Source organism: Suncus etruscus, chromosome 6 (assembly GCF_024139225.1).
Source record: "Suncus etruscus isolate mSunEtr1 chromosome 6, mSunEtr1.pri.cur, whole genome shotgun sequence".
In the NCBI taxonomy this organism is placed as follows: Eukaryota; Metazoa; Chordata; class Mammalia; order Eulipotyphla; family Soricidae; genus Suncus; species Suncus etruscus.
This window is the reverse complement of record NC_064853.1, coordinates 107,172,865-107,200,018: the sequence shown is the minus strand read 5'-3', so window position 1 is coordinate 107,200,018 and position 27,154 is coordinate 107,172,865. Positions and strand designations below refer to the sequence as shown.

General features: G+C 35.2%; 1 protein-coding gene and 1 non-coding gene across 5 annotated transcripts in view; both read left to right on the top strand.

Moving 5' to 3' along the window:
• OPA1 (OPA1 mitochondrial dynamin like GTPase) overlaps positions 1–25,438 on the top strand; it is an 88,605-nt gene extending 63,167 nt beyond the window's left edge. For all 4 annotated transcript variants that reach the window (XM_049775925.1, XM_049775924.1, XM_049775923.1 and 1 more), the window contains 2 exons: positions 22,079–22,154; positions 25,172–25,438. In XM_049775925.1, coding sequence (XP_049631882.1) covers positions 22,079–22,143 — 65 coding nt within the window. In that variant the 3' untranslated portion in view covers positions 22,144–22,154; positions 25,172–25,438. The remainder of the gene's footprint in view (positions 1–22,078; positions 22,155–25,171) is intronic.
• On the top strand, positions 11,252–11,342 carry LOC126012824 (small nucleolar RNA SNORD14). The gene has a single exon (XR_007497182.1). It is a non-coding gene; the product is annotated as a small nucleolar RNA SNORD14 (small nucleolar RNA).
• Positions 25,439–27,154: the final 1,716 nt, after the last annotated feature.

Genomic DNA, 27,154 nt, shown 5'->3' with positions numbered 1-27,154 from the left:
CAATAATGCAACTACCAAAATCAGATTATTGACATTAGATTTTCCAACTAATACTCAGACCCCACACATGTTTCACTTGTCCTAAAAACAGAATGTTTTGTGCTCATTCTTTCTTGAATTCAGTTTCTTTTTTTTCTTGCTGGTTATTTTTATTTTTCTCTATCACCCTAAAAGAAATTAAAGTCTCCAGATATGCTCATTTCATTATCAGTCTAACACTAATCTCAGATCCTTTCTGTGGAAGTAGTGGAGAATTAATGTTTTTATATTTATTTCTGTGTGTATACATATGTAGGATATATATATTCATATATAACTAATCATATGTTTTATGTGTGTTGAACGCATGAGTTGATAATGGTAATTCCCATTTTAATTCTGTATTACAGAGTTGGTTGTAATAGTCTCCTTTCTCATAATTATAACTACTTTACATCAATGAAATGTCGGAATCTGAAACCAGTGAGATAGTGCAGCAGGCAGGGCACTTGTCTTTCATGAAGTCAACCAGGGTTTGATCTCTGAGCACAGAGCCAGAAATAAGCCCTGAGTACTGCCAGGTGTGGTCCCAAAATAAAAGGAAAATATGGCTCTCAAGTCAGATTTTTACTTATTTGATAATATGCTAATTTAATCGTTTTACTTAGGCTAACTCTCCAGTCTCACACACCCTTTGTGCTCATCTGGACTCAAAAGCCTGAGCCCAATGGCCCTTCTGCCCAGTGATCTGAGCTAATACTGTGACTCTATCCCAGCAAGTCACTCCTCTCTCCTTTCTGCCCCTCAAAAGTATCCCTTGGCCTCTGCCAATTTTGTGTGGACCCCTCCCTCCTCTTCTTTCTTCCTAGGCTCTAACATCCTGCTCTGTACTATCCTTAGAGTTGGGCACAACCTCACTACTGAGCCAGGCCCCTGACACCTTCATTTGAAAACTTGGTCAAGTTTTGCCATCTGTGCCAGGCTGCTCTAGCTCTCCCTGTGCCTCCTCACTCACCACTACAGCCTTTCCTGGCCTTAGTTCTTTCTTGGGCAGGAGGAGGGATATATTGGTTTCTTCTTGATGCCTACTAGGTTTCTAATTTTAATTAATGTTTGGAGTACATAGTAATAATAACATAGTGGATAATTTTTTGGGGGGAGAGGGTTGATTTTTTTTTTACCTCATCCTCTGACACTCAGGGGTTACTTCTGGCTATGCGCTGAGAAATCGCTCCTGGCTTGGGGGACCATATGGGATGCCAGGGGATTGTCCTAGGTTAGCACATGCAAAGCAGATGCCCTACCGCTTGCGCCACCGCTCCGAACCCAGAGCCTTTAAGTTTTTGAGTATAAAATTTTCTCGAATTATTAAAATTAGTTCAACATTTGGAAATAACTTCATGCTAACTTAGTACAATTGTAGGAAGAGGGATGTTAGTGTCACATGAATACAAATATATTTCTTCTATATCCCTAAACAAGTGTGTTTTTCTTTGTTTTATAGTCAAGCTTTCTATGACCCCATCACGTTCCACTCTTGTTTGATTAAATTTGTGCTTCATAAAACCAAGATGTTACTTTCTAGTGTTTTCCTTACAAAGTGCTCATACAATTTTCTTGAAATGATTTACTATTTTTGTGAATCTACAATTATAGTGGTTGGTGTTAACACAGCAAATGATGTCATTTGGAAGCGAGTGTTTCACATGTGACTTGACTTCCTTGGTCATATTTAAAGGATATGAGCGAGGTTTTTGTCCAGCTATTGAAAAGGAATTTTAAGAAGGAATTTTAGAAGCATAGTAGTCATTGATACTTTAAGCAAATTTATAAAGAAAACTTTACTATATGTTTTACTATAATCAAGTTTACTATACTAAACTCAAACTTTACTGTACTCAACTATACTACTATTCGTATAATATTTTTAAATAAAATTTCTAGGAGAGCATATCAATGAGAATACAATATGTTGGTAACTAGACTTTGGAGAAAGGGATGAGGCCGAGAGATTTTACTTTCATTTCAAAATAACTGAGAATAGAGTTTTTAGGATTGGTAAAACTATCTCTTGACAGTCTTTGAACCAAGCCTATTTTAAGTCATTTCACTACTTTGGAGACTCAATGTTTTGTTCTTTAATGAATAAATATGGTGCTAGACTAATCCAAATTACAGTCTACAAAATACCTGGTTCTAAAAATATCAAGATCAAGAGAAACAAAGAAAAACTGAAGGAAACTATTCCAATTTGAAGGACACTCACGAAAAGGAAATTCAACATGTTACACCTGAATTGGACCCTTTTATCTAAAGGACAGTAATAAAAATTTTTAGTGGGTTTTTAGGTTGAAAAGGTACTATTAGATTTTGATGCTTAAGTTGGTATTATTTTAAGAAAATAACCTTATTTGTAGCTAATAAACTATTTTGAAGCAATGGGCCAAAGTGACATAAACGGTTGAGGAAAAATAATATGTTTATAGTGATCTTAAAGTAGCATTATTTTAAAAAAAGAAAGGTTAAAAAATGTTTACATTGATTTTTTTTTAAGCTGATAATGTGTCAGGCTCATGTGTAATTAAGTTAGAAAAATAGGACTTGAGAACATGATTTCTGAGATTGCTGAAAGTCTGAGGGACCTTGTAAGGTGTGTAATTCCCCTTACCATCTTTTTTCTACTCTACATTTAGAATTGCCTGGTGTTTTATAATGTCCTAATGACCTTAATGAAATTAATTTGATTTTGTTGCAATTTTTTTCAAAGGATCTTTATAGAAATTTAGTGTTAATTTAGAAAAAATTTAATTTTTGATTATTTATTGAATTAACCTGCATTTTTAAAATTCAGCTTTTGGGGAAAGAAAATTGATACAAAATTCAAAGTTGATCTTTCTCTAAGATCTGTCTTAGTATTTATAAATCTATTTTAAGATTGTTTTCCTATAATACAAAATAACAATGCTAGCATCTCACCAACATTTTGTTGGAATTTTTTCTCAATCACAATCCTAAAACTAGGCTCTTGGTAATATTGTAACATGTACAGTTTGAATTGCTATTTATTGTTTGCCCTATGAAAGGCATATCAGCTAATAACTACGTTATTTTGAATTTAGGGTCTGATTTTATCTACTTTGAGAATTTGATAGTTTAGGTTATTTTTTTATGTTTTGTCCACTAAAACCTGAGTTATACTTGTTATCTCTGTTTATGTAATTAGTGGTTCACAAACTCAGCTATTAATTAGATACATGTTAGTCATTTATATCAGATCTGTAGTTTTCCTATCCTTATTGTATAATAAATTCATCTTCATTTTGTATGATAATGTGATTCAATAAATAAGAATTCTGAATGTTAAGACTTAAGAATACGTTGATAATAAGGGGTAGATAGTAAATGGTAGAGAAAATATTGTGATCCAGACTTTAACTGCTGTGCCCCAAATTAATTGGGAGTAAAATCCTCACTGAAAAATAGACTTACATTAAATGGTTGTTTATATTGGGAAGACTTCATAGTTAGGTCAAAAAGACATATATTGCTCATGATTGCTTCTATAAAAAGCATTGTGATTTTAATTTCTAATGAAAGTTTGGTAAAATTCGAACAGCATATTATACACCATATTATATTTAAAAGAAAGATCACTGAATAGAAAGAACTTTGTTTTCATGATTTATAAAAATGTCTTTAAATTTATTTTTTTCAGATCTCATCATAGTTAAGTAATAAATATCTAAGTTTCTCAAAACTTGAAGCTTTTTTAGCATGTTTGTCACACTTAGGTTCTGAAGTCTGGCTGTCACAGGCACAGAATCTTGAGTTAAGCAGTGGCTGTTACTGCAAATTGATTGGAAGTGCTCAAATGTTTTTTAGTGAACTTCAATGTATTTTTCACATTTCTTGAATGTGTATCCTAAAAGGTGCACTTTCAGTTAAAACTATCTACTTCCTATCAACATCTCATTTACCAGTGAAGTGTAACAGTGGTCATGCCTTTGCTTGGGCTACCATTGTACAAGTTTATTTCAGTGAGAAGAGTTTGATGTTCTTAATGTTAAAAATGGGATTGCTTAAAGAGATTGGTGAATTAGAATTTTCCAATATCCGTGGCTCTTTTCTCCCGCAGTTAATTTGCTCTGCTGACTCTACATGAGGTGGCAACAGCTGGCCTTTTTACTGGACCAAGGCAGGGATTAGAGAGCAGGAGTTGCAGCAGTGCGCTCGGCCTCTTGCCTCTGTTGACTGTTCTTTATTGTTTAATGCCAGAACATCTCCCAGACAGCGAGCAATTGTTTCTTGAAACTTAAGTTAGTTTCTCTTGGGGGTGTACAATGCTATTAGGACTCTTCTTTGTGTCTCTTCACTTTCCTGGTCTCTTCTTATCCCTCTAGCCTATACTTTCTCTTGATAATTAGAATGGGAGAAAGTTAGAAGCTTTATCAGTGTGTGCATAAGATCTGTTTTGATTCTAAAACTTCGAAATATAGATTGTGTATGGACATTTCTATTCTTTCTCCCTGAGCTATATTACATACTCAGTGCCAAATTATTTTATAATGATAACTTTGTTCTGCAAAATGAATGTACTAGTCCATCTTTGAAGTTAGGGCAATAAAAAGGGAACAGAATGATCCAGTATTGTCAAATTAACTGTTAAGATCTGAAGAGAAATTCTACTTTAAATCTAAAAATAACTTTTCTTTAACTCTAAAACAGAATTCTGCAAGAATCGATGCTACAAGTTTATTTTCAAGCCACTTTCAAGTTTGAATAAAAAAGTAAATAATAAGTATAAATAGATGCTTTAGAATGATTTTGTTCTTTATTTACGAAAAAGGAAACAGCAAAATCTTCTTGAATTTAATTTGCATCGGTCACTTCCCATCCCTAACTTCTGCCATACCTGACTGTAACTTGGCAGATCATAGATGAAAATGGTGTCATGAGGTTGTGAGGCTGATAACTTACCATTTTAAACTATACAAAGAGAAACTCTTATTTAAAACTTGCCCAAGGTGTGGCAAACATGCACATTTTTTGAGTCTCTATGCACTTTCTGGTCATGGACCACCAAAACCTATCCCCGAACCAGTCCTCTAGAATTGTTTCTGTTTTGTGCAGTGTAATTTATCATTTTGCTAATAGGAATAAGATTTGCATATGTCTTCTAAACTATGTACTGTTAAATTAATTAACTATAGTAGAATTTTTTCTATTCATATAATCAAAGAAAACATAATTTAAAGGGATTGAAAAGAGGAAAGGGTTGCATTGATTGTAGAGTTCTAGGTACTCAGATCCAGAGGGCATGTTTTGAAAGCCCACAGTCATAGATACCAGAGTAAGATATACTGTACAAAAGGCATCTACTGTTAAAAATTGTACCCTATACCATCATTTCTATCTAAATATTGCTACTGCATTTCTTTGAACAGAAGGCAAGATCCCTGCTAGGAGAGATGATAGGTCTCAACCAAGGTAGCTCCTTAGGAAAATCAAAGTGTCCATATGTGACCTATTTAGTCAAATGATTCAGTTCTTTCATTAGTTCACCTTATCCTTTTTTTTTTTTATTTTGGTTTTGGTTTTTTGGGTCATACCTAGCATCACTCTGCGCTCAGAAGTCACTCTTGGCGGTGCTTGGGGGACCATATGGGATGCTGGGATGGAACCTGGATCAGTCACATGCAAGGCAAACACCCTACCTGCTGTGCTAACACTCCAGCCCCATATCCTTTTTCTTCCATATCCTGTTTAGTATCATTTAGCACTATTTACTAGCTCCATCTCTTAACATAAATAAGAGGGAGGGGGAAGCTGACTTTCTTATTCTGGGGAATCTTTCTCCCATTCTTTTACCCCAGAAAGAAGCCATCTTATTTCCTGAAGAATAGCTTGCTGGGGCCAGAGAGATGTTATGGAGGTAAGGCGTTTGCCTTTCATGCTGAAGGATGGTGGTTCGAATCCCGGCATCCCATATGGTCCCCTGTGCCTGCCGGGGGCGATTTCTGAGCATAGAGCCAAGAGTAACCCCTGAGCGTTGCCGGGTGTGACCCCAAAACAAAAAAAAGAATAACTTTCATTTATTGTCTGCTCCCTGTAACTCCACTCCTTGCTACTTTCTGCAGTATCTGGCTTTCATCCTAGCAAAACTACTGCTTTCTGAACCGTCACTGATTTTTCCTAACTGCTAGTCCATCCATTCACCAAAGCACTTTGGTAATATTTTATATTCATTAGGGATTTTTAAGTTGATTAGGGTATTTTCATTCTTTTTAACATTCATGTACTCTTTGAAATAATTATTAATAGGAATGAATATATTTGAGAGCCAGAGCATAGTATAGCAGGTAATGTGCATGCCTTGCCAACCCAGGTTCAATCCTTAGCATCCCATATGGTTCTCCAAACCAGCCAGGGGTAAATCCCAAGTTCAGAGCCAGGAATACCCCCAGCACCACCAGATGTACCTCTACCCCCCAAAAACGAACAACAAAGGAATGAATCTATTTGAAAAATTGAAAGACAGGAATAATGATCTTATTACAAAATAAAAAATAACTATTTCTATGAGGCACCTTTTTAGAGTATGAGTAATTTTTATTTTTCTTTTCTTTTTTTTTTTTTTTTTTTTTTTTTTTTTTTTGGTTTTTGGGCCACACCCGGCAATGTTCAGGGGTTACTCCTGGCTGTCTGCTCAGAAATAGCTCCTGGCAGGCACGGGGGACCATATGGGACACCGGGATTCGAACCAACCACCTTTGGTCCTGGATCAGCTGCTTGCAAGGCAAGCGCCGCTGTGCTATCTCTCCGGGCCCGAGTAATTTTTTTTTGTTTTTGTTTTTGGGCCACACCCGGTAACGCTCAGGGGTTACTCCTGGCTATGTGCTCAGAAGTTGCTCCTGGCTCGGGGGACCATATGGGACACCGGGGGATCGAACCGCGGTCCATCCAAGGCTAGCGCAGGCAAGGCAGGCACCTTACCTTTAGCGCCACCACCCGGCCCGAGTAATTTATTTTTAATTGGTTTTTATAGTATGGAGAAATTGACAGCGACTAAGATAATAAAATAATCCTAATTTAAACTTGAGTCTACATGCTTCATGTTGTTGCCAGATGAGAAATATCACACAAGGAATAAAGGGGGAGGAGTCTTCTGTGTTAGAGAAATGGTTATTTGCATGCAGAATTCTTCATAAGTCTATGCTAGTATGCTTTTTAGGCTATTGATGTGAAAATTCAGACTCAAAATGGTTTTTTAGAATCAGACACGTCTTTAATGCTTTACTCAGTCTTTTAAAAATTAGCATTGAAAGATATTGATAAATTCATACAAAATTTAAAGGATATATACTTCTTTGCAAGCTTATGTAGGTTACTATTATTTAGTACTTTACAAACAAGTATATTCTTTTTGCTTCAAACTCATTTTTAACTGTTTAAAAATGTAAGAAAAGAAATGAGAAAGATATCCTTAGTAATTATTGATGTAATGTTTATTTATTTTATCTTTTTTTTTTTTTTTTTTGGTTTTTGGTTTTTGGGCTACACACACTCAGGAGTTACTCCTGGCTATACACTGAGAAATAGCTCCTGGCTCGGGGACCATATGGGACACCTGGGATCGAACCAAGGTCCGTACTGGATCAGTCAGCATGCAGTGCAGGGGCCGGAGAAATAGCGTGGAGGTAGTGCATTTGCCTTGCATGCAGAAGGTCGGTGGTTCGAATCCCAGCATTTCATATGGTCCCCTGAGCCTGCCAGGAGAGCGGAGTAACCTCTTAGCGATGCCAGGTGTGACCCAAAAACAAAAAAATAAACAAAAAACAAAAAAACTAAGAAGACATGCAAGGCAAATGCCATACCACTGTGCTATTGCTCGGCCCTTATTTACCTTTTCAAAGTAGATAGCAATTTTTAAAAAGAAAAAACATGATTGTGATATGTGTTTATATGTATAACTTACATATTAAAATTTTATTGCATATGCTTATATCTATCTTGGAGTTAGGCCCCTGTTACTTATATGGCTTATTTCCATTTATCTCTTCATTTCTATGATTTAAAAACTGGAGTCTGGTCATTGAAAAAAGATACTGTGAAATATTATTAAATAGTAGCATTATGTAAAATGTTATGCAACATTATGTGGAAGAGACCAATTTTGAAAATTACAAATGGTGTATTCTTGACTGAGGATTTTGATCGTGAGTGGTTAGGATGGTTAACAGCAAAAGAAATTTTAATGGTTACCATGTCTCGACTGTTTTTCCCCAAATTAGAATTATTTAGAATTTTCCTAGAAATTTTATATTCATAATTATCATAGTCATTGAAATGACCATTAATACATGATATGTTCAATTTCTTAGGTTATAGAATATTTTTCTGAGTAACATCTTTCTGATTTGATACCAAGAGACATTCCATCAGAATTTCATAAGCAATTAATTGCTTATCGTAGTATTATTTATAGTGTTGAGACTTATTTTTAATTCTTGTTTTCTTCAGTGATAAATTAAGAATCCATCACCTGTGAATGAACTGAAATTTTTTGCTATTAAACCTATGAAACCCACTTAAGATAATAGATTTTGTTTCATTGTTAACCTATTGTATTGGAAAAGTCTGATTTATCTTGAAACAATTATCTTATTTATTCCCATGATTGAGTATTTTGTTTTGTAGGAAAACGTTTGACATTTCTTCGTTTCAGCCAGTCAGATCTTTTGGGTCAAGGAATTTAAATCTTTATAGATTTTTCTTTAAATTTTTCTTTTGTTTTCACTAATTTCATACCTAATCACCTGTCTCTGTCTCCACCAGGTGACTAGCAGTGTTGTGCCAGTGTTTGTTTTTAGTTCCTTTTATTGTCACAAAACTAGTTTACATTCATCGTGGGAAATCAGAAAATAAAGAAGATTCTTCTTAATTGACATTACCAAAAGAATCATAACACTGTACTCTAACCAAAAAAATTTATGTGATCTTGAGGACATAATTTTTGCCACATTTCTGTAACACATTTTTTGATGAAGAGAAGAAGCTGACTTCTTATAAGCCAAAGTCTTCCGTTGTCATTGCTTCTGTTTCTGGTTCCTTATCTATAAAAGGAAACTAAGTCTTTTCTTTATATAAACTTATTTCAACATAGGCAGCATTGATAAAAATAAAACTTATGGTGACAATTAAGTTGCTCAGCTATTCCGGAGACTGACCTGTATACTAGCACAGGACAAAGCGAAAATTACTCTCCTTTAAAAGATAATCTTTACCCGTGTTCAGACCCTAGCAAGCCCTGTGTGTGCTTATACCTTTAGTATGTCTATTTTTCTGTAAAAAAAAATAAGGGGTGGCATTACCGTATTAAAATTATTAGATTGATTTTCCATGCATTGTAGCTACTTTCGATCTCCTTTATTGGGTTAAAAAATTAATGTTGGCTGCTTTCACTTTTAACTATGCCTTTGCTTCTTACTTTAGTAATATTTTACTTATACTTGTACTGAAATTATTTTATCCATGATTACTGACAATGAAAGCTATAATTCAGACAAGCTTTGGAAAAGAAAGTATTCTCATGTAACTATCACTTTCTTCTTTTTCTCTATCCCTTATGTGCTCCTTTGTATATAAGTTTATAGTTTACAAAAATATATCTTTTGTCTGTTTGTTTTGGGCCACATCCAGCAGTGCTCAGGTGTTAGTCCTGGTTCTGAACTCAGAAATTACTCCTGGCAAGCTGGGGGACCATATGGGATCGAACCCGAGGATCGAACCCGAGTTGGCCACATTCAAGCAAACTCCCTACCTGCTCTATTACTCCAGACCCACAAAATATAATTTTTTATCTATCTTATCAAGACATATGAGCATAAGGTATTATCCTCATTGTTCAGATGGGGAAAATAGTGGTCATTAAGGGAAATGATTAAACCATTTACATAAATATCTGTGGCAAAGGCGATGCTAGCAATATATATTAGAGATGATATCTTTTTGGATTTGTTTGCAGAGTTTGTTCTTTTTAGTTTTGGATGTGTGCTTATGGGTGTGCATAGATAACTATTTCTTTTATTATCTTATAGTATTTTTAAGGTGTTTTAATTTTAGAGTTAAACTGATTAAGAATCTAAAACAATGTTACTGGAGAGCTAGTACAGAGAATAATGTGCTTGCCTTGTGCAAAGCCAGTCCATGTGAAATTCCCTACATCTCAAATGGTTCCCCTCAGGAATGGTCCCTGAGCTCAAATGTCAGGAGTAAGCCAGGTGTAGCCCAAAAACTAAAGCAAGATTCTAGAGTAATTTGTCTCTTTTAAAATAGGGGAAAAAAAAAAAAAGAGGCCAGAAAGATAGTATAATGGATAAGGCACTTTCATCTGATGTGGCTTCAGTCCCCAACTCCCCATATTGTTCCCCAAACCCTGCCAGGAGTAATTGATCCTCAAATGCAGAGCCAGGATTAAGCCTTGAGCACCAAGAAATGAAAAACAGAGAGGGAGGGAGAGAGGGAGAAAAAAATACATTTAAAAAAATGATTTCTTTCTTCCAAAAGGTAACCCAGGTTTACCCAAAAGAACAATGCTGAAAGACATGTTCACTCCCCTGTTCATTGCAGCACTGTATACAGTAGCAAAAAGAGGGAAACATCCCAAATATTCACTAACAGATGACTGGATAAAGAAAGCATAGTACAAAAAAAAAAAATGTACACATATAGAGTGGAATACTAGGCTGTAAGAAAAGATAAAATCACTCAGTTTCCTATAACAGATGGATCTAGAAAGTATCCTGTCGAGTGACATCATTCAGAGGGAGAACAGACTCAGAATGATTTCTGTCATGTGGGTTACAAAGAAACTTCATAAGGGAGTATCAGAAGCCCAGATGAAGATCAGAAGAAATGGCCATCAGTTGGAAGCCTGCCACTGGGGCTGAAGTTGAGGAGGGGTGGGAGGGGATTGTAAATTAAGGAAGAAATGCTTGGCAATAGAGGCTGCCACAGAGGCAGACTGGGGGTGGCAAGAAATGGAATACTGGTGAGGGTAGTGGGCACTGTGGTTAAAGGATTAGTAGTGTTGGAACAATGTATGCATGAAACTCAATTGTCATTATCTTGATAACTTTTCAATTCATGGTTATTTAATTGCAAGAAGAGATAACCCAGGTTTTAAAGCTGTGCATTTTTACATCTGAATTTTTCTGATTTTCTTTTCTATAGAAATCACAAAATTGTTTTAAAGTGTAAAGGTTATTTTCTCTCACTATGATGATTGATTTCCAAACATTCGCGGTTTCCACCAGAAAGTTTTTCTTTCATGTTGGTCAGTTCTTCCTTGGATGTCTGAGTGAGCATTTTCATATTTTGCATGAAGTGGCACAATGGGCCACTAAATTTAAAAATTTAGCTACATTTTTAAATAGGGGTTTATTAATAACCAATTTAGAAAAAAAAAACTGGGGTGATACTCTGTGGTGAGTATATAATATTGTTGCTAATTCAGTTTTCCGTATCCTATTTTTCTTTTTCAGTGAATCATCAACAGCCTCAGCCTTGGTTGCATAAATTTGTGTATTCAGGCAATAAAATCATTGTTTAACTAGAAAAAAAGGTTATTTTTTAAGTTAACAAATATACGAAATTAATTATAAAGTAGTTCTCATTTCTTGAGCAATATCAGTACTGGCACTGAGCTCAGGGACCACCAGGTTCTTGTGAACAACAGTTAAAAGCATTCCAAAATCAGTGTAATAAGACATCAAAATTAGTCTGACATAACTAAAGGTATTCCTTGTGATAAATATGATTATACTTTTTCCTCATGTTAGATCTTATTTAAAAGATATACTTGCTTTTTTTTTGCCTTGACTTATAATTGCCATTTTAATCCTATGTAAACTTTAGATCAGTTCATAGATCAAAATTGCATTTTTTGTATTCTCTTTTTTCTATAAAAATTACATTAATGAGCTGACTGTTTAAGAATCATTCTCATGCTCTGTTACCCTGCCTTTATAAAGCACAGCACTGAAGGTCTTTTGACAAACCAATATTTATAACAGTTTGACAGCAGGATGAGGAACAGCGTTTGCCTTTGTAACAGCTTGGAGAAAGACCCTTTCCAGGACCCAGTCATGCAGTTACAATCTTGACCTCTTTCTCATGCTGGGAACATACATACAGCAACACCTCCCATGTGTTTTCTTGTCCCATTGACTGTCCATTCTCTTCCCATCTGTTTTGCAGTCTTAAAGGAACAGAAGGGGCCCTCATCTTATAAATCTGTCTTTGCAGGTGATATATGATGTCCTGCCTCTTTAACCACCCTGCTTGGGTGGTTTTCCTTTTTTTTTTTTTTTTTAATGTTTCAACTTTTCCCCCAAGAAAATCAAGACAAAAAATACTTTTAAGAGTAAGAAGGAATAGAAAAGAAAAAACATCATAGAATATTTTAAAACATGTTTAATAATTAAAACAATCAATGAGCAAGCTAAAGCTTTTTTAACTTTTCCATTAATTACATAAGTTATATTTTTAAAATTTATTGAGTTTTTAATTAGTATGTTTAAACTTTTCAAGAAAAATAAGGCAAGGCATTATTAATAAGTTGACATATAAAATAAATTTTAAAATTCATTATAATATGAGTTGATATGAAATATTTTGTATTGGATGCAAAGTAAATTAATTACAGTAGATAATTATATGTAGATTTTATCTTGCATTTAAGATGAAAGTCATGAATCCACGTTGTTGTTTTTTTTCTGTTGCTGAAAAGGTTTGGCTATTTATATCATTGGGTATTTTTGTTTTGGTTTGGTTTGGTTTGGGTTGTTTTTGTTTTTGTTTTTTGGGCTACACCCAGTGACATTCAGGGGTTACTCCTGCTACGCACTCAGAAATCACTTCTGGCTTGGGAGCCATATGGGACACCAGGGAATGGAACCATGGTTCATCATAGGTTAGCCACGTGCAAGGCAAACTCCCAATCGCTGCGCCATAACTCTGGCCCCAATCATTGGGGGTTTTTTTGTGCAGAAATTATTTATAAAATGTAAATGAGAAAAATACTGTTTCCTACCCCCATGTTATTTTAAATATCTGTTTTAGTTTTGGGGTTTTGTTCTTTTGTTTCATTTTTATTTTGATGTCCCTTTCAAGCATTGCTCAAGGGCCAAGGAACCAATTTTGACAGTACTCAGCCATACTAACTGGCAATTCAATGCTCTGGTCTCAGGCCCTGTGGTGCCTGGGGCCTCCAGGACCAAGCCTGTGATGCTTTAGAAGCAAAGTGATGCTGGGGGTCCAACACAGGTCAGTCATAAACTAGGTATGTTCCCTGGCCATTCTGCTACCTCCTAGATCCCAGAATGTTCTCAAACTACTACTAATGTTTAAAAGCTTTACCATTTAAGATCGAAGAAATTGTACAGTGGGTAGAGCATTTGCCTTGCACACTCGACCAAGGTTTGGTCCCTAGTACCACATATGGTATCCCAAGCCCCATCAGGAATGATCCCTAAGTACAGAACCAAGAGTAAGCTCTGATGTACTGCTGGGTGGGGCACCAAAACAAAAATAAGGTGCTCTTATAGGGACCATTTTATTAACTATAGTATATTGAATGCATCAGTGATATATCTTTAGCAGACTAGCTTGTTTATTAATTAAATTCCTTATTTCCAAAAGGATTTGAAGCACTATGCAAGGTAGATCTTGTACAAAAGGTAAAAATACTTTAAAATGAAAAGATGGGTTGAAGGAAAGTGAAAATTCAGGCAAGTGGAAAAAATGTGGATTCTGAGATAAGATTGGTATTAAATCCTCAGAACACATAGGAGGCAGTATACAGGGAGGGAGTTCAAGTGATAAGGCGCATACCATGCATGAGAGGATAGTTTAATCCCTAGCATTGCATTTCACTGTGACCTCCCCACCAACACACTACCCAGGTGACTCCCCATCCTCAATCAAACTAGGCCTGAACATTGAACTATCAAGTCTACATGGCTATGACATTGCCTCATGTGGCCCTCCACATTGCTAGAGATAGCCCCAATTAAACAAAACTTTTTTAAAAACACCTCAGCACACTAAGAGGGGCTCTCCTTTTTGCTATAAGTAAGCTGCAGCTTTAGTCCTGAGCTTCTTAGTGATGGATGTACACTGGAGAACAAAGTTGAATACGTGACTTATGATGATTCTCAATTACTTAGCAGTCTTCGACATATATAGATCGCCCCTGGACAGACATGAGAGAAATTTCTTCCTGAAAACTAAGTTATATGACATAGTGAATCAGATGAGTGCTTATAATCTCAAATTTTATGGGGAACTTTAATGATTTTTCTGTGTAGTAGACTGATAACATAAGCATTTCTGGGGGAAGCAACATGATGTAGTCCAGATACATAGTTACTTGGCTTGGTTTTTGTCTAATAAAATAAATATATAGTGTCTAAAGACACGTGGGTTACATATCCTCAGATATTCTATAAATAGAGTTTCTTGCAGCTGATCTTTTTCAGAACTATCATTCAAGGTTTTACATGTGTTAGAAGAATCTAGAATAGTGCTTCTCTTTATTAGATAATGGTAGGATCTGTAAGAATTAATAGCTTGCTGAGCTGAAATCAGGGCTGTCCTCTACTAATGAAAGTTATAGGGCATAACCAATATGAAAGTCGGAGTATAAGTTGTTCTTTGAGTAGAAAACGAAAGTCTTTTGTCAGAATATTAAAAAATAATATATTTAGGGGCCAGAGAGATATAGCACAGCAGTAAGATGTTTGCCTTAGACGCAGAACGACGTTGGTTCAAATCCCGGCATCCCGTATGGTCCCCAGTGCCTGCCAGGGGTGATTTCTGAGCATAGACCCAGGAGTAAATCCTGAGCGCTGCCCGGTGTGACCCGAATACCAAAAAAAAATTAAATTAAAATAAAAAATAAATATATTTAAAGAGGTTTTATATTAATCAAAGTAGTCTGATAGAAATAGTCACAGTAAAAAGTGTTTTAAAAGAAAGTTGAATTTATTTGCAGTTAAACCATGCAAGTATAAGTTATGTTAGATCTTTAAATAATATTGTTTGGGATCTGCAAATTGCAAATTGTTTTAATGACCATTTTTTAACAAATATTGATTAAGTCAGATCACTCAACAGTGAATGAATAATTCATGGCATCTATTACTTACAAATGTGCTAGGCTGAATGATTTTAAATAACAGACTTTTAAAAAAAAAAGTAGGTAATTCATAGAAACAATTCCACTTTGATTCTTAGGGGAAACAACATAAAACTGATTTTTCTAAAGTGAATTATGTAACCTTGTGATAATAGTATTTTAATTTATTATTGCATTTTTATTACCATTGTGACATCAAATAGGTAAAAAGATACTAAAGAATAAACAAGATACAACTGACATTTCAAAAGGTGTAATTAAATCTTATTATTAGAGTAGTACATTTCAGCCTTGTTTTAAAGCAAGAGACTTTGAGTTCTTAACAGATTACCTGTCTTAAGAAGTAAGTAGTAGGGGCCTGGCATGGTGGCGCTAGAGGTAAGGTGTCTGCCTTGCCAGCGCTAGCCTAGGACAGACCACGGTTCGATTCCCCGGTGTCCCATATGGTCCCCCAAGCCAGGAGCGACTTCTGAGCGCATAGCCAGGAGTAACCCCTGAGCATTACCGGGTATGGCCCAAAAACCAAAACAAAACAAACAAACAAAAAAAAGAAGTAAGTAGTAACTTGTCTATTGTTATAAAGTTAAAAAGCAAGGCAGAAATTGGAAACTGTATTCTCTAATCACATTATTCTATATGCCTCAATATATTATGTGCCTGCCTTTATACAAATCATTTAGAAGAACCAACTATTTTTTATTAGAGGCATTAGAGCAGGAATTTCAAACGTTTATTTTTATCAAGCCTTTTTTTGCATTGTTTTGTATTCCTGTTAGTTCCATCAGTTTAGAAAATAATTTTAAATAATGCGCATATCGTTATTGGAAATGATTATACATCCCAATTAGCCTAAAGGAATGTTACCAGAATGGATATCTTTTTTTTTTTTTTTTTTTTTTTTGGTTTTTTGGGCCAACCCGTTTGATGCTCAGGGGTTACTCCTGGCTAAGCGCTCAGAAATTGCCCCTGGCTTGGGGGGACCATATGGGATGCCGGGGGATCGAACTGCGGTCCTGATCCTTGGCTAGCGCTTGCAAGGCAGACACCTTACCTCTAGCGCCACCTCGCCGGCCCCTGGAATGGATATCTTTTAAGCCAAAGATTTCCATTTGAACTTCAGAAGCAGAGGAAATAACAAAGAACGTACTTACTACTTTTATAGACCCCCAAAGGTCTAGAGACCAATCAGCTTTAAATTACTATATGGTACTATAACTATCACAGCACATGATTATAATTACTGTTTTTATTATGTCATTGTTTATCTCTTACTGTAACCAATTCATATATTAAAATTTATTGTACATTATATGGTATGTAGGGAAAAATCCTACAGAATCCATAGGGTTTTAGGCATCCACTGGGGTCTCAGAACTTATCCCCCACAGTAAAGAGAGGGTTTCTTGGCCCAAAAAAAAGTACAGCAGGTAAACTGCTTGTCTTTCACATGCTCAACCTGCATTTGAGATATATGGTACCACATATGGTACCCAGAATCCTATCAAGAATAATCCCTGAGTGCAGAGTTGGAAATAAACCCTGACCACCTTTTATAAAAAAATGCTTAAAGGGGGCCGGGAAGATGGCGCTAGAGGTAAGGTGTCTGCCTTGCAAATGCTAGCCAAGGAAGGACCGCCATTCGATCCCCCGGCGTCCCATATGGTCCTCCCAAGCCAGGGGCGATTTCTGAGGGCTTAGCCAGGAGTAATCCCTGAGCGTCAAATGGGTATGGCCCAAAAACCAAAAAAAAAAATGCTTAAAGGAGACTATTAGCTTTTCAGGACGTAGTAAGTGGTTCATTGCCTTCTGCAACATGCAGTAGTATTGTTTGTCTTTATTGAAAAAGTTTAAAAATAGGCATGCCTGTAAAAAACTGCAGGACCAGCATTTAGAAGGTAATATTACATTTAAGTTGACACCTTTCACCATGAATCTCTGTTTCTTCCTTTCGATGCTTATAAAAGATGCACTTTTTTTATTGTGCCATTTTTTTAAATTTTGAGTATAGTTTGAGAATCTTGAATTTTGCTCTTAATATTTTTCTCCTCATCTTTTCAACATTTCTTGAATGGTAAGCTCTTTATTGAAGACCTTTATTTATAGCAGAATATCACCCTACAAGGTGGGCTCTAACAGGGTACAAAGTGCATATGAGCATGTTATAAAGCATGTTAAAGTGCATTCATATCTTTGGATATGTGATTTTTCTTAAATACATTGAATTAGTAAGTATGCAACTTGTTTCTTCTTGTTCTCTTTAAAAAAAGATCAAAAGTTTAGAGGGTTTATTTCAGTGCATGTGGTAGTATTTTGTGTGTGGTTCTTTGTCCTGCTCTAAACTGTTATTAACCACTGAAGTGAACCTTTTCCCAGGTTTGGCCTTTTGGTGTTCACAGTGTATTCAAAACCTAATTACAGATTAGTCTATATATGAGACTTTTAGAGCAAGTATCAGAAGTCTCAGAAGGAAAATGAGTGTAGCAGTATCATTTCATGTGGAGATAAAGAGACCCAAAACATGAATGGGTGTCAAGCCATCTAAAGAAAAGAATAAAGAGAAAGAACTTCATTCACTGAGCTGACAGGTTATGAGTTGGGGATTAGGAGCATATTCATGACTCAATCAAGGAGCACAATGAATTGATGTTTGAAATAGTTCATCTTTTAAGTAAACATTGGGTAAATGGAAAGTAGATTCAGTGTTCACTCCATGCAGAATTGGCTAGTTTGGGGTAACAGAAATAACAGTTTGTTAATCTTCCCTGGATTGGTTTAGTTTGTCAAGTAAATCATAAATTGTATGAGAATTCTCTAACTATGAGTGGCTGAAAATCATGGGGATAGGAAGCTTGTAATATTGTTGTTAGACTAATCGGTATACTTATTTCTGTGGGGATGTTATTTAGTGGAGAAACAGTTCAATACAGTGAGATATTGAAATGGAAAACAATATAATCCTGAGATATAGACTTGGAAGGATAAGAAAATAGAAGGCTAGTATGCCAGCATCTAGTCTCATTTTCATGGATCGTTTTACAAGACAGAGCTGAAAATAGATCAACTTTAAAGAGATTCAAATAAGATTTAAACAGGGGAATAATGTTCTTTTCTTGAAAAAGCTTTCTAGCAAAGCATGAAACCAGTTTCATTTCTGCAGCTGTGTATCAGTGCATGTACTCATGTGTGGATGTGGGTATGGTCAGCTTACTTTATTCTTCTTAATAAGATGTAATAATTAAGTTGAAGTTTCCTTTTCTACTGGTACTGTGTTGTGAAACCTGAGTATTCTCTGTTTTATGGTTCAAATGAACCACCAGTTTTCCATGACCATCTCTGTGAATATGAACCCAGCCTGCCTCCTCATTCTAGTTTTCCTCTAGCTTTTGTGGTCCTAGCTTTTGTGATCCTACCTTCTACCCTCTTGGTCAAAGAAATATAATGAGTCAGACATTGTTATATACCAAGGGTGATAAACTCTCTATGTCCAGTATTGTGCTCTTAAATTATTCTTAAAGAATTTCTCAGATATGGATAAATCTAGTTTCCCCAAGGTGTACATTTGTACTCATTTCTACATACCTATATTTAAATTTTTCTCTGATATTATTTTTTTTAAATTGTTTTATTAGGGGCTGAAGCGATAGCACAGTGGTAGGGCATTTGCCTTGCACGTGGCTGACCCAGGATGGACTGCGTTTCGATCCCCCGGCATCCCATATGGTCCCCCAAGCCAGGAGCAATTTCTGAGCGCATAGCCAGGAGTAACCCCTGAGCATCACTGGGCCTAAAAAGCAAAGAAAAATATTTTTTGTTTCATTATAGCTTAGGTAATATGGTTACTTAAGTGTTAATGTTTAAAGTACTTAATGCAAAAAACAGCCATTTTAAAAGGGAACTTTGTTCATTTATTTTTGTATTGAGTTATATAGCCTTTTTTACTTTCATTCAAGAAAACATTTGCTTATCCCTGATTTTGGAAGAATTGGATTTTGATTCAAGTCCACAATGTAAAGAAGACACCTGCACACAGTGGCTTTTCTTTCCATACAAACAGATTTTGCTGTGAACCGTCTCTTCTGAGCGGTGCTACTGTCCTGATGATGATGGAGGTCATTGACAGGGCAAAAGGATGGCTAGAGCTCCCAGCTCTACAAATCAGAAACTGCCTGACTGTCTTCTATCATGGAACAAATAGAATCAGATTTTCTTTATTTCACAGTCCTGCTTTCCCAAGTAGAATTTTCAGCAAAATGACTAGAGAAGCAGTTGAGGCTCTGCACACCTGCATTAGATTATCTTGTGTTGTGCTGTTTAAATTAGATTATTTTAAGACATCCATTTCCAAAATTTTAGGACATGAAATAGGACTTTCTTTTTTCTCTAATCAACTAATAAATTGTAGTTATGTGAAACTCTATATTCATTGAAAAACAGGTGAAGCTGTTTCTCGGGAACTAGATGAATTAATTTTAAAATAAGAATGCTGCTTTGTTTTCAAATAGAAAGTTAGTGTGTTTACTGATTTTATGTGTGGCTAATAAAAGTAGTACAGACCACCAGAAAGTATGGACTAAGTTTCCAAAAGCTAGGTTAGGGTTACTTTTTCTAATTTCTCTGATTTTATATGTAAGATGCAATGCTTACTTTATGATATAACTGTTTTTTTTTCTTTGTAACTAGTTTGATTAAAACAATAAGGGTTTTCTCTCTTTATATATAATATTTATCTCAGCCTAGTACCAGCCATTAGAAATGTTGATTTATTGGATAAATACAATAATAACATTATAATCCTTACATACAATCAAGGCAATCGTTGTTTAGTTCCTATGTTGTAGGAATTTATAAATGACTTTCTTTTTTAAAATACGCATCACTAATGCTAACTGGCAAACCAAGGGTAGCTTCTGGTGTAAATTATTTTTCTTGTAAAAGGTGCAAATGTTGAATATTGGGTGGAATCTTGTATCATGTTTCTATGACTCAAAGTAGAGAGAGTGCTGTACAGTTTTAGAGCTTTATTTTGAACCACTTTTAAGTCTTTATGGGTTGACATGTACTGCTTATTATTTACATTTGTGAAGAATACCTTTGGGGTTAGTAGACAACTTAGTATGCCTGGAGCCAATAGTTGGTCTTCAAGCAAGATACTTCATGGGTAGGGTCTTCCTGTTTTTAGGCCAAAGGTTTTTCCTCTCTATTTTCCCTAACTTTTGCTGTACCTATGCAGAAAAGGGGGGGGGGGGCACACACAAACTTTAATTTTCTTTTATTTCCTCTTCTTTTTAATTATTTTATCTTTTAAATAGGGGCTTCCAAATTTTTCATAGAACCTTAAGACATGGATTACTTTGTTTTTACCTCATATTTCTGTATTTTTCTATAAAATTAAGAAGAAAAGAAAAAGGAAAGGATGGGGGCCAGGGGCCAAATGGTCTCAGGTGCATTGGTGTAGGGCAGTGCTTCTCAAATAGTGGGGCACGCCTGGGGGGGGCGAGGCTCCGTAAAGGGGGGCACATTTGACCTCGGCAAACACTGTCATAACAAGCTAAGCCCCATGTTTATGTCTCTGGAGCTGAGAGTTGCTGTGTCCTGCTTCAAACCCCGCTTCGAAAAGCTATTAATTGCAAAACGTGCTCATTATAGCCATTAATCCAGACATCACCTCTGATTAAAAAATCAGCTCAAATTATTTTATATATTTTTGTTTTGCAGGTTAAAGTTTTTTTTTTTTAATAAAGATACTATTTACAGTCGCGGGGGGGGGTGCAAAAAATGTTTCCTTCTTCCTAGGGGGCATGACAGAAAATAATTGTGTAGGAGAAATGGACAGAACCAAATATCCAATTTAACAGCAATAGAATCAAGAGACCTAAACTGTAACAATCTAAACTTAAAAGGGTTTGTTTTACTGACAGACCAGGGGCAAAGGGTGGTGGTATAGGATACACTCTGGGTTCATTGGTGGAGAGAGGTCTACAGGAGATGTCTACACTAGTGGTGGGAAAGGTTCTGATTCACTGTATATTAAAAAAAAATAAGAAGAAGAAGAAGAAAAATGTACAAAGAAAGAATACCTTATATTTCAGAGGAAATTATAGGTTTTATTTGGAAGTTTCTAAACTTCTATCAAACTTTGTTGATTGTCAATTAGAAAAGTACATTTTTTAAAGTCTCTTTATTCTAAGCTGGAGAGATGTGATTTCTTGTATGTGCTTGAATTGAGTTTAGTCCCCAGCACTACCTATGTTCTCCTAGGCCCTACCATAAGTGATCTCTGAGCATAGTTTGTATAACCTAAAAATAAACCAAAAAAAAAAAAAACACATGCATTTTTAAAGTATTGTTGAATTTTTTATATTTGTTGCAAATATTTCCTTTTCTTTTTTTCTTAATTCCAGGACATTTTGTTGTAAAAAGTATAAATAGCACGGTGCTCACATTGATCTTTTCCTTTAGTTAGAGCTTTGCATTGCTTTATATCTAAAGAAGTTACTTCCGATCTTAAACAGTTAAGTGCTTGCCGATCTTCTCATTTTTAATAATTGCCCTTTTATTTACTTCAAATATTGCTAATATTCTTCCAGATATTGTAAACTGTGAGGACCTGGTTGAACTCTAGAAAATATCAGAACTCCTTAAAACTTTCTTCATAATATCTATATCTTTATGTTTGTTTTTCTGCTTAAGATTTCATAACTTTGATTAGATTCTCAAAAGGACCTGTTGGAAGCACCGCATTCCTGCCCTTTTCAAAAAACTATGAAGACCCAACAATCCATTTAAACTTTATTTTGGGGAGAAAAATTACGGGGAATATCAGAGCTCATATATCTTTGATTTATGATGTCTTTGAAAAGTAGTATTTTTAATTAATGTATTTTCTTTTTACCCCCTCAGAGAAAGTTAGAGAAATTCAAGAAAAACTTGATGCTTTCATTGAAGCTCTTCATCAGGAGAAATAAATTGTAATTAAGTGAGTAAAATTCCTATGGTTTTTGGTATTAAATGCAAATTTTATGTTTTATGTTTACTTCAGTGTCCAATTTCCTCCGTAATACTAATTATAATGTAACTAAATAATTTTAATGGCAAAAATCTCTGAAGTATTATTCTTCTTTTATCTTTTGAAAATAACTACTTTAAGCACCATGGTTACAAAACTGTTCATGAGTGAGTTTCAGTCATACAGTGTGCATACAACTCTCCACGGACTGAAGTGTAATGCTGACTTTCATCCCTATTATGTTCCTTTCTCCTAGCTAGCCTAAAAAGTATTCTTTAGAACTCATTTTAAACAAAACAAATAAGTGTAACGAAAATATTTTACAAAATGCAGCTAGATCAATTTTCCTATATGTAAATAAGTCTCACTGTTACTGTTACTTTCTTCAGTTGATCTTATGTATATGTTAACTTGCAAAGGCTTTTTCATTAATCATTCTCTTACATTAAAAATATAACCATTTGGGCCCAGAGAGATAGCACAGCGGTGTTTGCCTTGCAAGCAGCCGATCCAGGACCAAAGGTGGTTGGTTCAAATCCCGGTGTCCCATATGGTCCCCCGTGCCTGCCAGGAGCTATTTCTGAGCAGACAGCCAGGAGTAACCCCTGAGCACCGCTGGGTGTGGCCCAGAAACAAAAAAAAATATATATATGACAATTTTATTTTGTACTCTTCTAAATCTGTGGACTCTTATCTAGGTTTCAGAAACATGTTCCTAATAAAATTAAGAACTTGCTGATAGCATGGTAGATTGGTGATTATCACTAAAGAGTTTTAAGAAACAAGATTTTAGTCTTTATTGAAGAAGTTGAAGAGAGATGAATGTTGTAATCAGATTAGCATTTATTTGAAATATTTCATTGATCATTTTTCTGAGCTTTACCCTATCAAAAAGACAGAACTAAAAAGAGTAGAAATATGAGAATTTTATCTCTGAATACAATTAGTTCAGAAAATGCCTTGAAACCAACCAAACCACCTCTTTTGTTCTTCTGCAGAGAAAATAGGTAGGGAAGCATGGCTCAGGTCTAATGTGGTGCAAAACATTAAACAGCATGAATGAGAGAGGAAGGAATTGAAATCTGTCAAGTAATATTTTGTCTCTTTCTTAAAACATATATACAAAAATGTATTTATTATTTCTAAGATAGGCCAAATTTAATAAGTATTTAAGGTTTTTGAGGGGGTTGGTTTTTGGGTCACATCTGGCTCTGAAGTTACTCCTGGCAGGCTCAGGGGACCATATGGGATGCCGGGATTTGAACCACCGACCTTCTGCATGCAAGGCAAACGCTTTACCTCCATGCTGTCTCTTCGGCCTGGTTTTTTTTTTTTTTTTAAGTTTTTTTAAGCAGGTAAACATTTTATAAGTTTGTAAACATTTTATATACTTGGGTGTCTGAAATTTTATTTTAAATCTATGCAACTAAAGCATCATGAAATTTTCTTTTTCTATTCTATTACTATTATTATTAGAAATAAACATTTGGAAAGCCTTTCCTATACGTAGATCCTCTTTTTTTGAACCAAAACTTGCTTAGTATTTTTGTTTAGAAATAGTTATTTAGTGGGGTTTTTCTTGGTTTGTTTTTTTTGTTTTTTGGTTGAGGGAATTGAAATTTGTACCCCATTAAAAATATAAGCTGCAGGGCCAGAGCAATAGCACAGTGGTAGGGTGTTTGCCTTGCACACAGCAGCCCATATGGTCCCCTAAGTCTGCCAGGAGCGATTTCTGAGCATACAGCCAGGAGTAACCCCTGAGCATTCAGCAGGTATGGCCCAAAAACCAAATATATATATTTGCGTGCAGTATTTCGCTCTTTTAACAAAATCAGAAAGCGTAATGACAACCAACCCTATATATAATAGTGTCACTTCCCTAAGTAGATTACTATGACTAGTTACCTACTGCTATGGAAAACCTGTCCTTTCTACCAGTTTTTGGCCCAAGAGCTGGCCAGGCAGCCTTCGAGCTCTGGATGAAGCTCTGGACAAAGAGAGACTGAGCACAGGAGCCCTCCCTAACTTTGCTTGTACTTTTCCACCCACAGACTCTAACGCCCTTACTAGCCCTTGAGCTTTAAGACTCTGGACTGTCACAAGTACTATAAATTCGATATAGTTGGTTGATTTTATTTTATACATTGTAAATCTATTTAAAACAATAAATCTGAAAAGAATAAATCTGGTAAAATGGTAGCCTGGGTTCATTGTGACCTTCTTATAGCATCTTTTGTTTTGTATTTTGGGGGTGGTTCACACCTGGCAATGTTCAGTGGTATCTTCTGGCTCTGCACTCAGCTCTTATGGAGATCAGTGGATCATATGGGATACCAGGGATCAAACTTGGCTCAGCTGCATGCAAGACAAGTGCCCCTGCCAGTATCTTTAAATAATAGTTCCTTGGTGATTATAAGGAGTAACTTATAAATTATATATTATATAAAGTATAAATTATTTATAGCATATGTGAAGTCTCCCACCCCCTAAAAAAGCTCTACTTCTTCTTTAAAATTATTATCAGGGTTATAAATCTGTTATTTGCTGGAAAAGTTTTTACTCAACACAGCCATAGTCATATTTTCTCTATTGAACCATTAGAGGGATTTTAACAGTTTTTCTGTAAGAAGTGAATTGTAATATTTGTTAATCCCTACATCTGTTATAAATAAGTTATGTTATGGTCGGCAGTATTTTAAATGAATGTAATAATACTAGCAATGTTAATTACACTTGAGTATTATCATCATCATATAATAAAGTTTACTTAGAAATTTGTATTTGACAGGTAGAGAAGTATCACAGATGGTAAGATGGTTGCTTTGCATTTAGCCAATCGTGGTTTGATACCTGGTATATCCTAAGTCCTTTGAGTGTAGCTAGAAGTGGTCACTGAGTGCAAAGCCCTCGGTTTCACTGATGTGCCCAAAAAATATTTGCATTTGTTGCTCCAGGCCTTAATTTATCAAATGTTCTTATTTTTTCAGAATACTGCTCATAATTGCCTCTGTTGACACCTGAAGAGAGAAAACTGAAGTCCTGACTTTTTTCTTCTGCTATTCTTCCTTTCTAAACATAAAATAAAGCCATGGGATAAAAATCATTTCATGCGTGGTCAGAGGCACTTTAACCCTAAGCTGCCAATTGAATGGGAAAAACAGTGGAAATGGCATTCACATATAATTTAATTGTATTAAAGTGACAAATCAGGATGTCAGTGATGTGATCATGGAATCATTAAAGAAAAGAAACTAGCTCTTCTGTCTATTATCTCCTTTATGATGGCACTAGTTCAATAGATCCATTAGGTGGTGTTATTCATGTCCATTGCTTTTCCAGAAAAAAGGATGCTAGGTTTTTAAATTAAATGTGCACCATTTCCCAAAAACTATCAGTTAATTGTATATAGAGTAATAGTAACCCACTAAGCTGTTGTCTGTATTTGTAATAGTCTATATTCAGAAACTCTTTGACCATGATCATCCAATTTATATTCACCATGTGAAAATAAATAACTAAAATACCCTCTAATAGGTAAACTTGGATTACAACAATGCCATGTACATTAAGTGAAAGAGGTTTCAACACTTCAGAGACAGTTTAGATAATTGCCTTAGAAGCTAATTCAATAGCAGGTCACCTATTTGATTCTGTTGATGTTTTTATACTCTCTCTATTCATTTGAAATTAATTCATTTGAATTTTGTATAGTTTAAGTGAAGATTTCTGTGAATAGTTTTTTTATCTGTTGACAGGTGTTGGGAAGATTAAGGATAATCAGTTGACTAATTTTGTTTAGACTGTTGTTAAACATTTCAACTAGTCATCAAGAGTAAGAGACTAAAATAGAAATAATTGCAACAATTAGAATAATGTTGATCACCTTTTTCTTGGTTAAATAGTTGAAGAAAAATATATGGTTTAATTTGTTGCAGTTCAGTTACTGTAATGCCCTCACAACCTTTTAATCTGGTTCACATAAATGTATTCTTATTGGCTAAAGAACTTCAAAGCAAAGAAATAAGCCAGTCTTGACAAAATTTTGTCTCATTTAACTGTGCTTTGCTGCCTTTTTATTAAGCCTTTATTGTAATAAAAATGGCCATTGTAAATATTTTTCATTTTAGTTTACTTAGTTTTACACTTTTCTTAGAAACATATTTTGGTGACCAGTCCCTTACAATCCTGAGTGAGTTTTGTTGTTGTTGTTGCTATTGTTATTTTAAATTTCGAATTTAGCATCTATACAGTCTACTCATAGTGATGGCTTTCAAGAACTGACACTTAAATGCACAAGGCTGAAGGATGTCACAAAATATTTCAGAAATTAAAAATGCAACGAAGCTTTGTCTTGTGGTAGCTGATAAGGAAAATAAATACAGTTTTAGATATCCAGTAAGATTACCGTTTCATTTGCCGGATAAGTAGTCCAGAACATTTCCTGTGTCTTTTAGATGAAGGGACAGTGGTGAACACAGAGGGAAAGAAGTAGAGCTCCTGGGCTTTGTTCAGAAGTGGTGGTGTCCACTCTGATTAACTTCCTCTCAGGGTACGTGAACCTGTCACAGAAGCAGACATCATGCAGTGTGATTAGTGTATTTGTAGCTGTACAGCACAATCACTGTACATGTAAGTTTAGTTTGGAAGAAAACAAAAGAAATCAGACTATATTTACTCTTGTGAGCTTTGGATAAGGCACAGTGCCCTTACTGTGCTTCTTCAGATCTCCCAAGCAAAAGAAAGATGAGAGTAGGTACTTTAATCGCTTCCCTTTACAGAAACTCAGAAAGGTGGTGGTGGGGAGACTTTATTTATTTGAGATGAATATTTGTAATTTAAATATATAAATAGATGGTAAAAATATTAAAAATCATATGAATCCAAACATTCCTCTATTTCCCTTAGTAATTGGACTTCTTTGTGGATTACTTAATTTTTCTCTTTCTAGCTGTTCTTATACTAAGCATGCT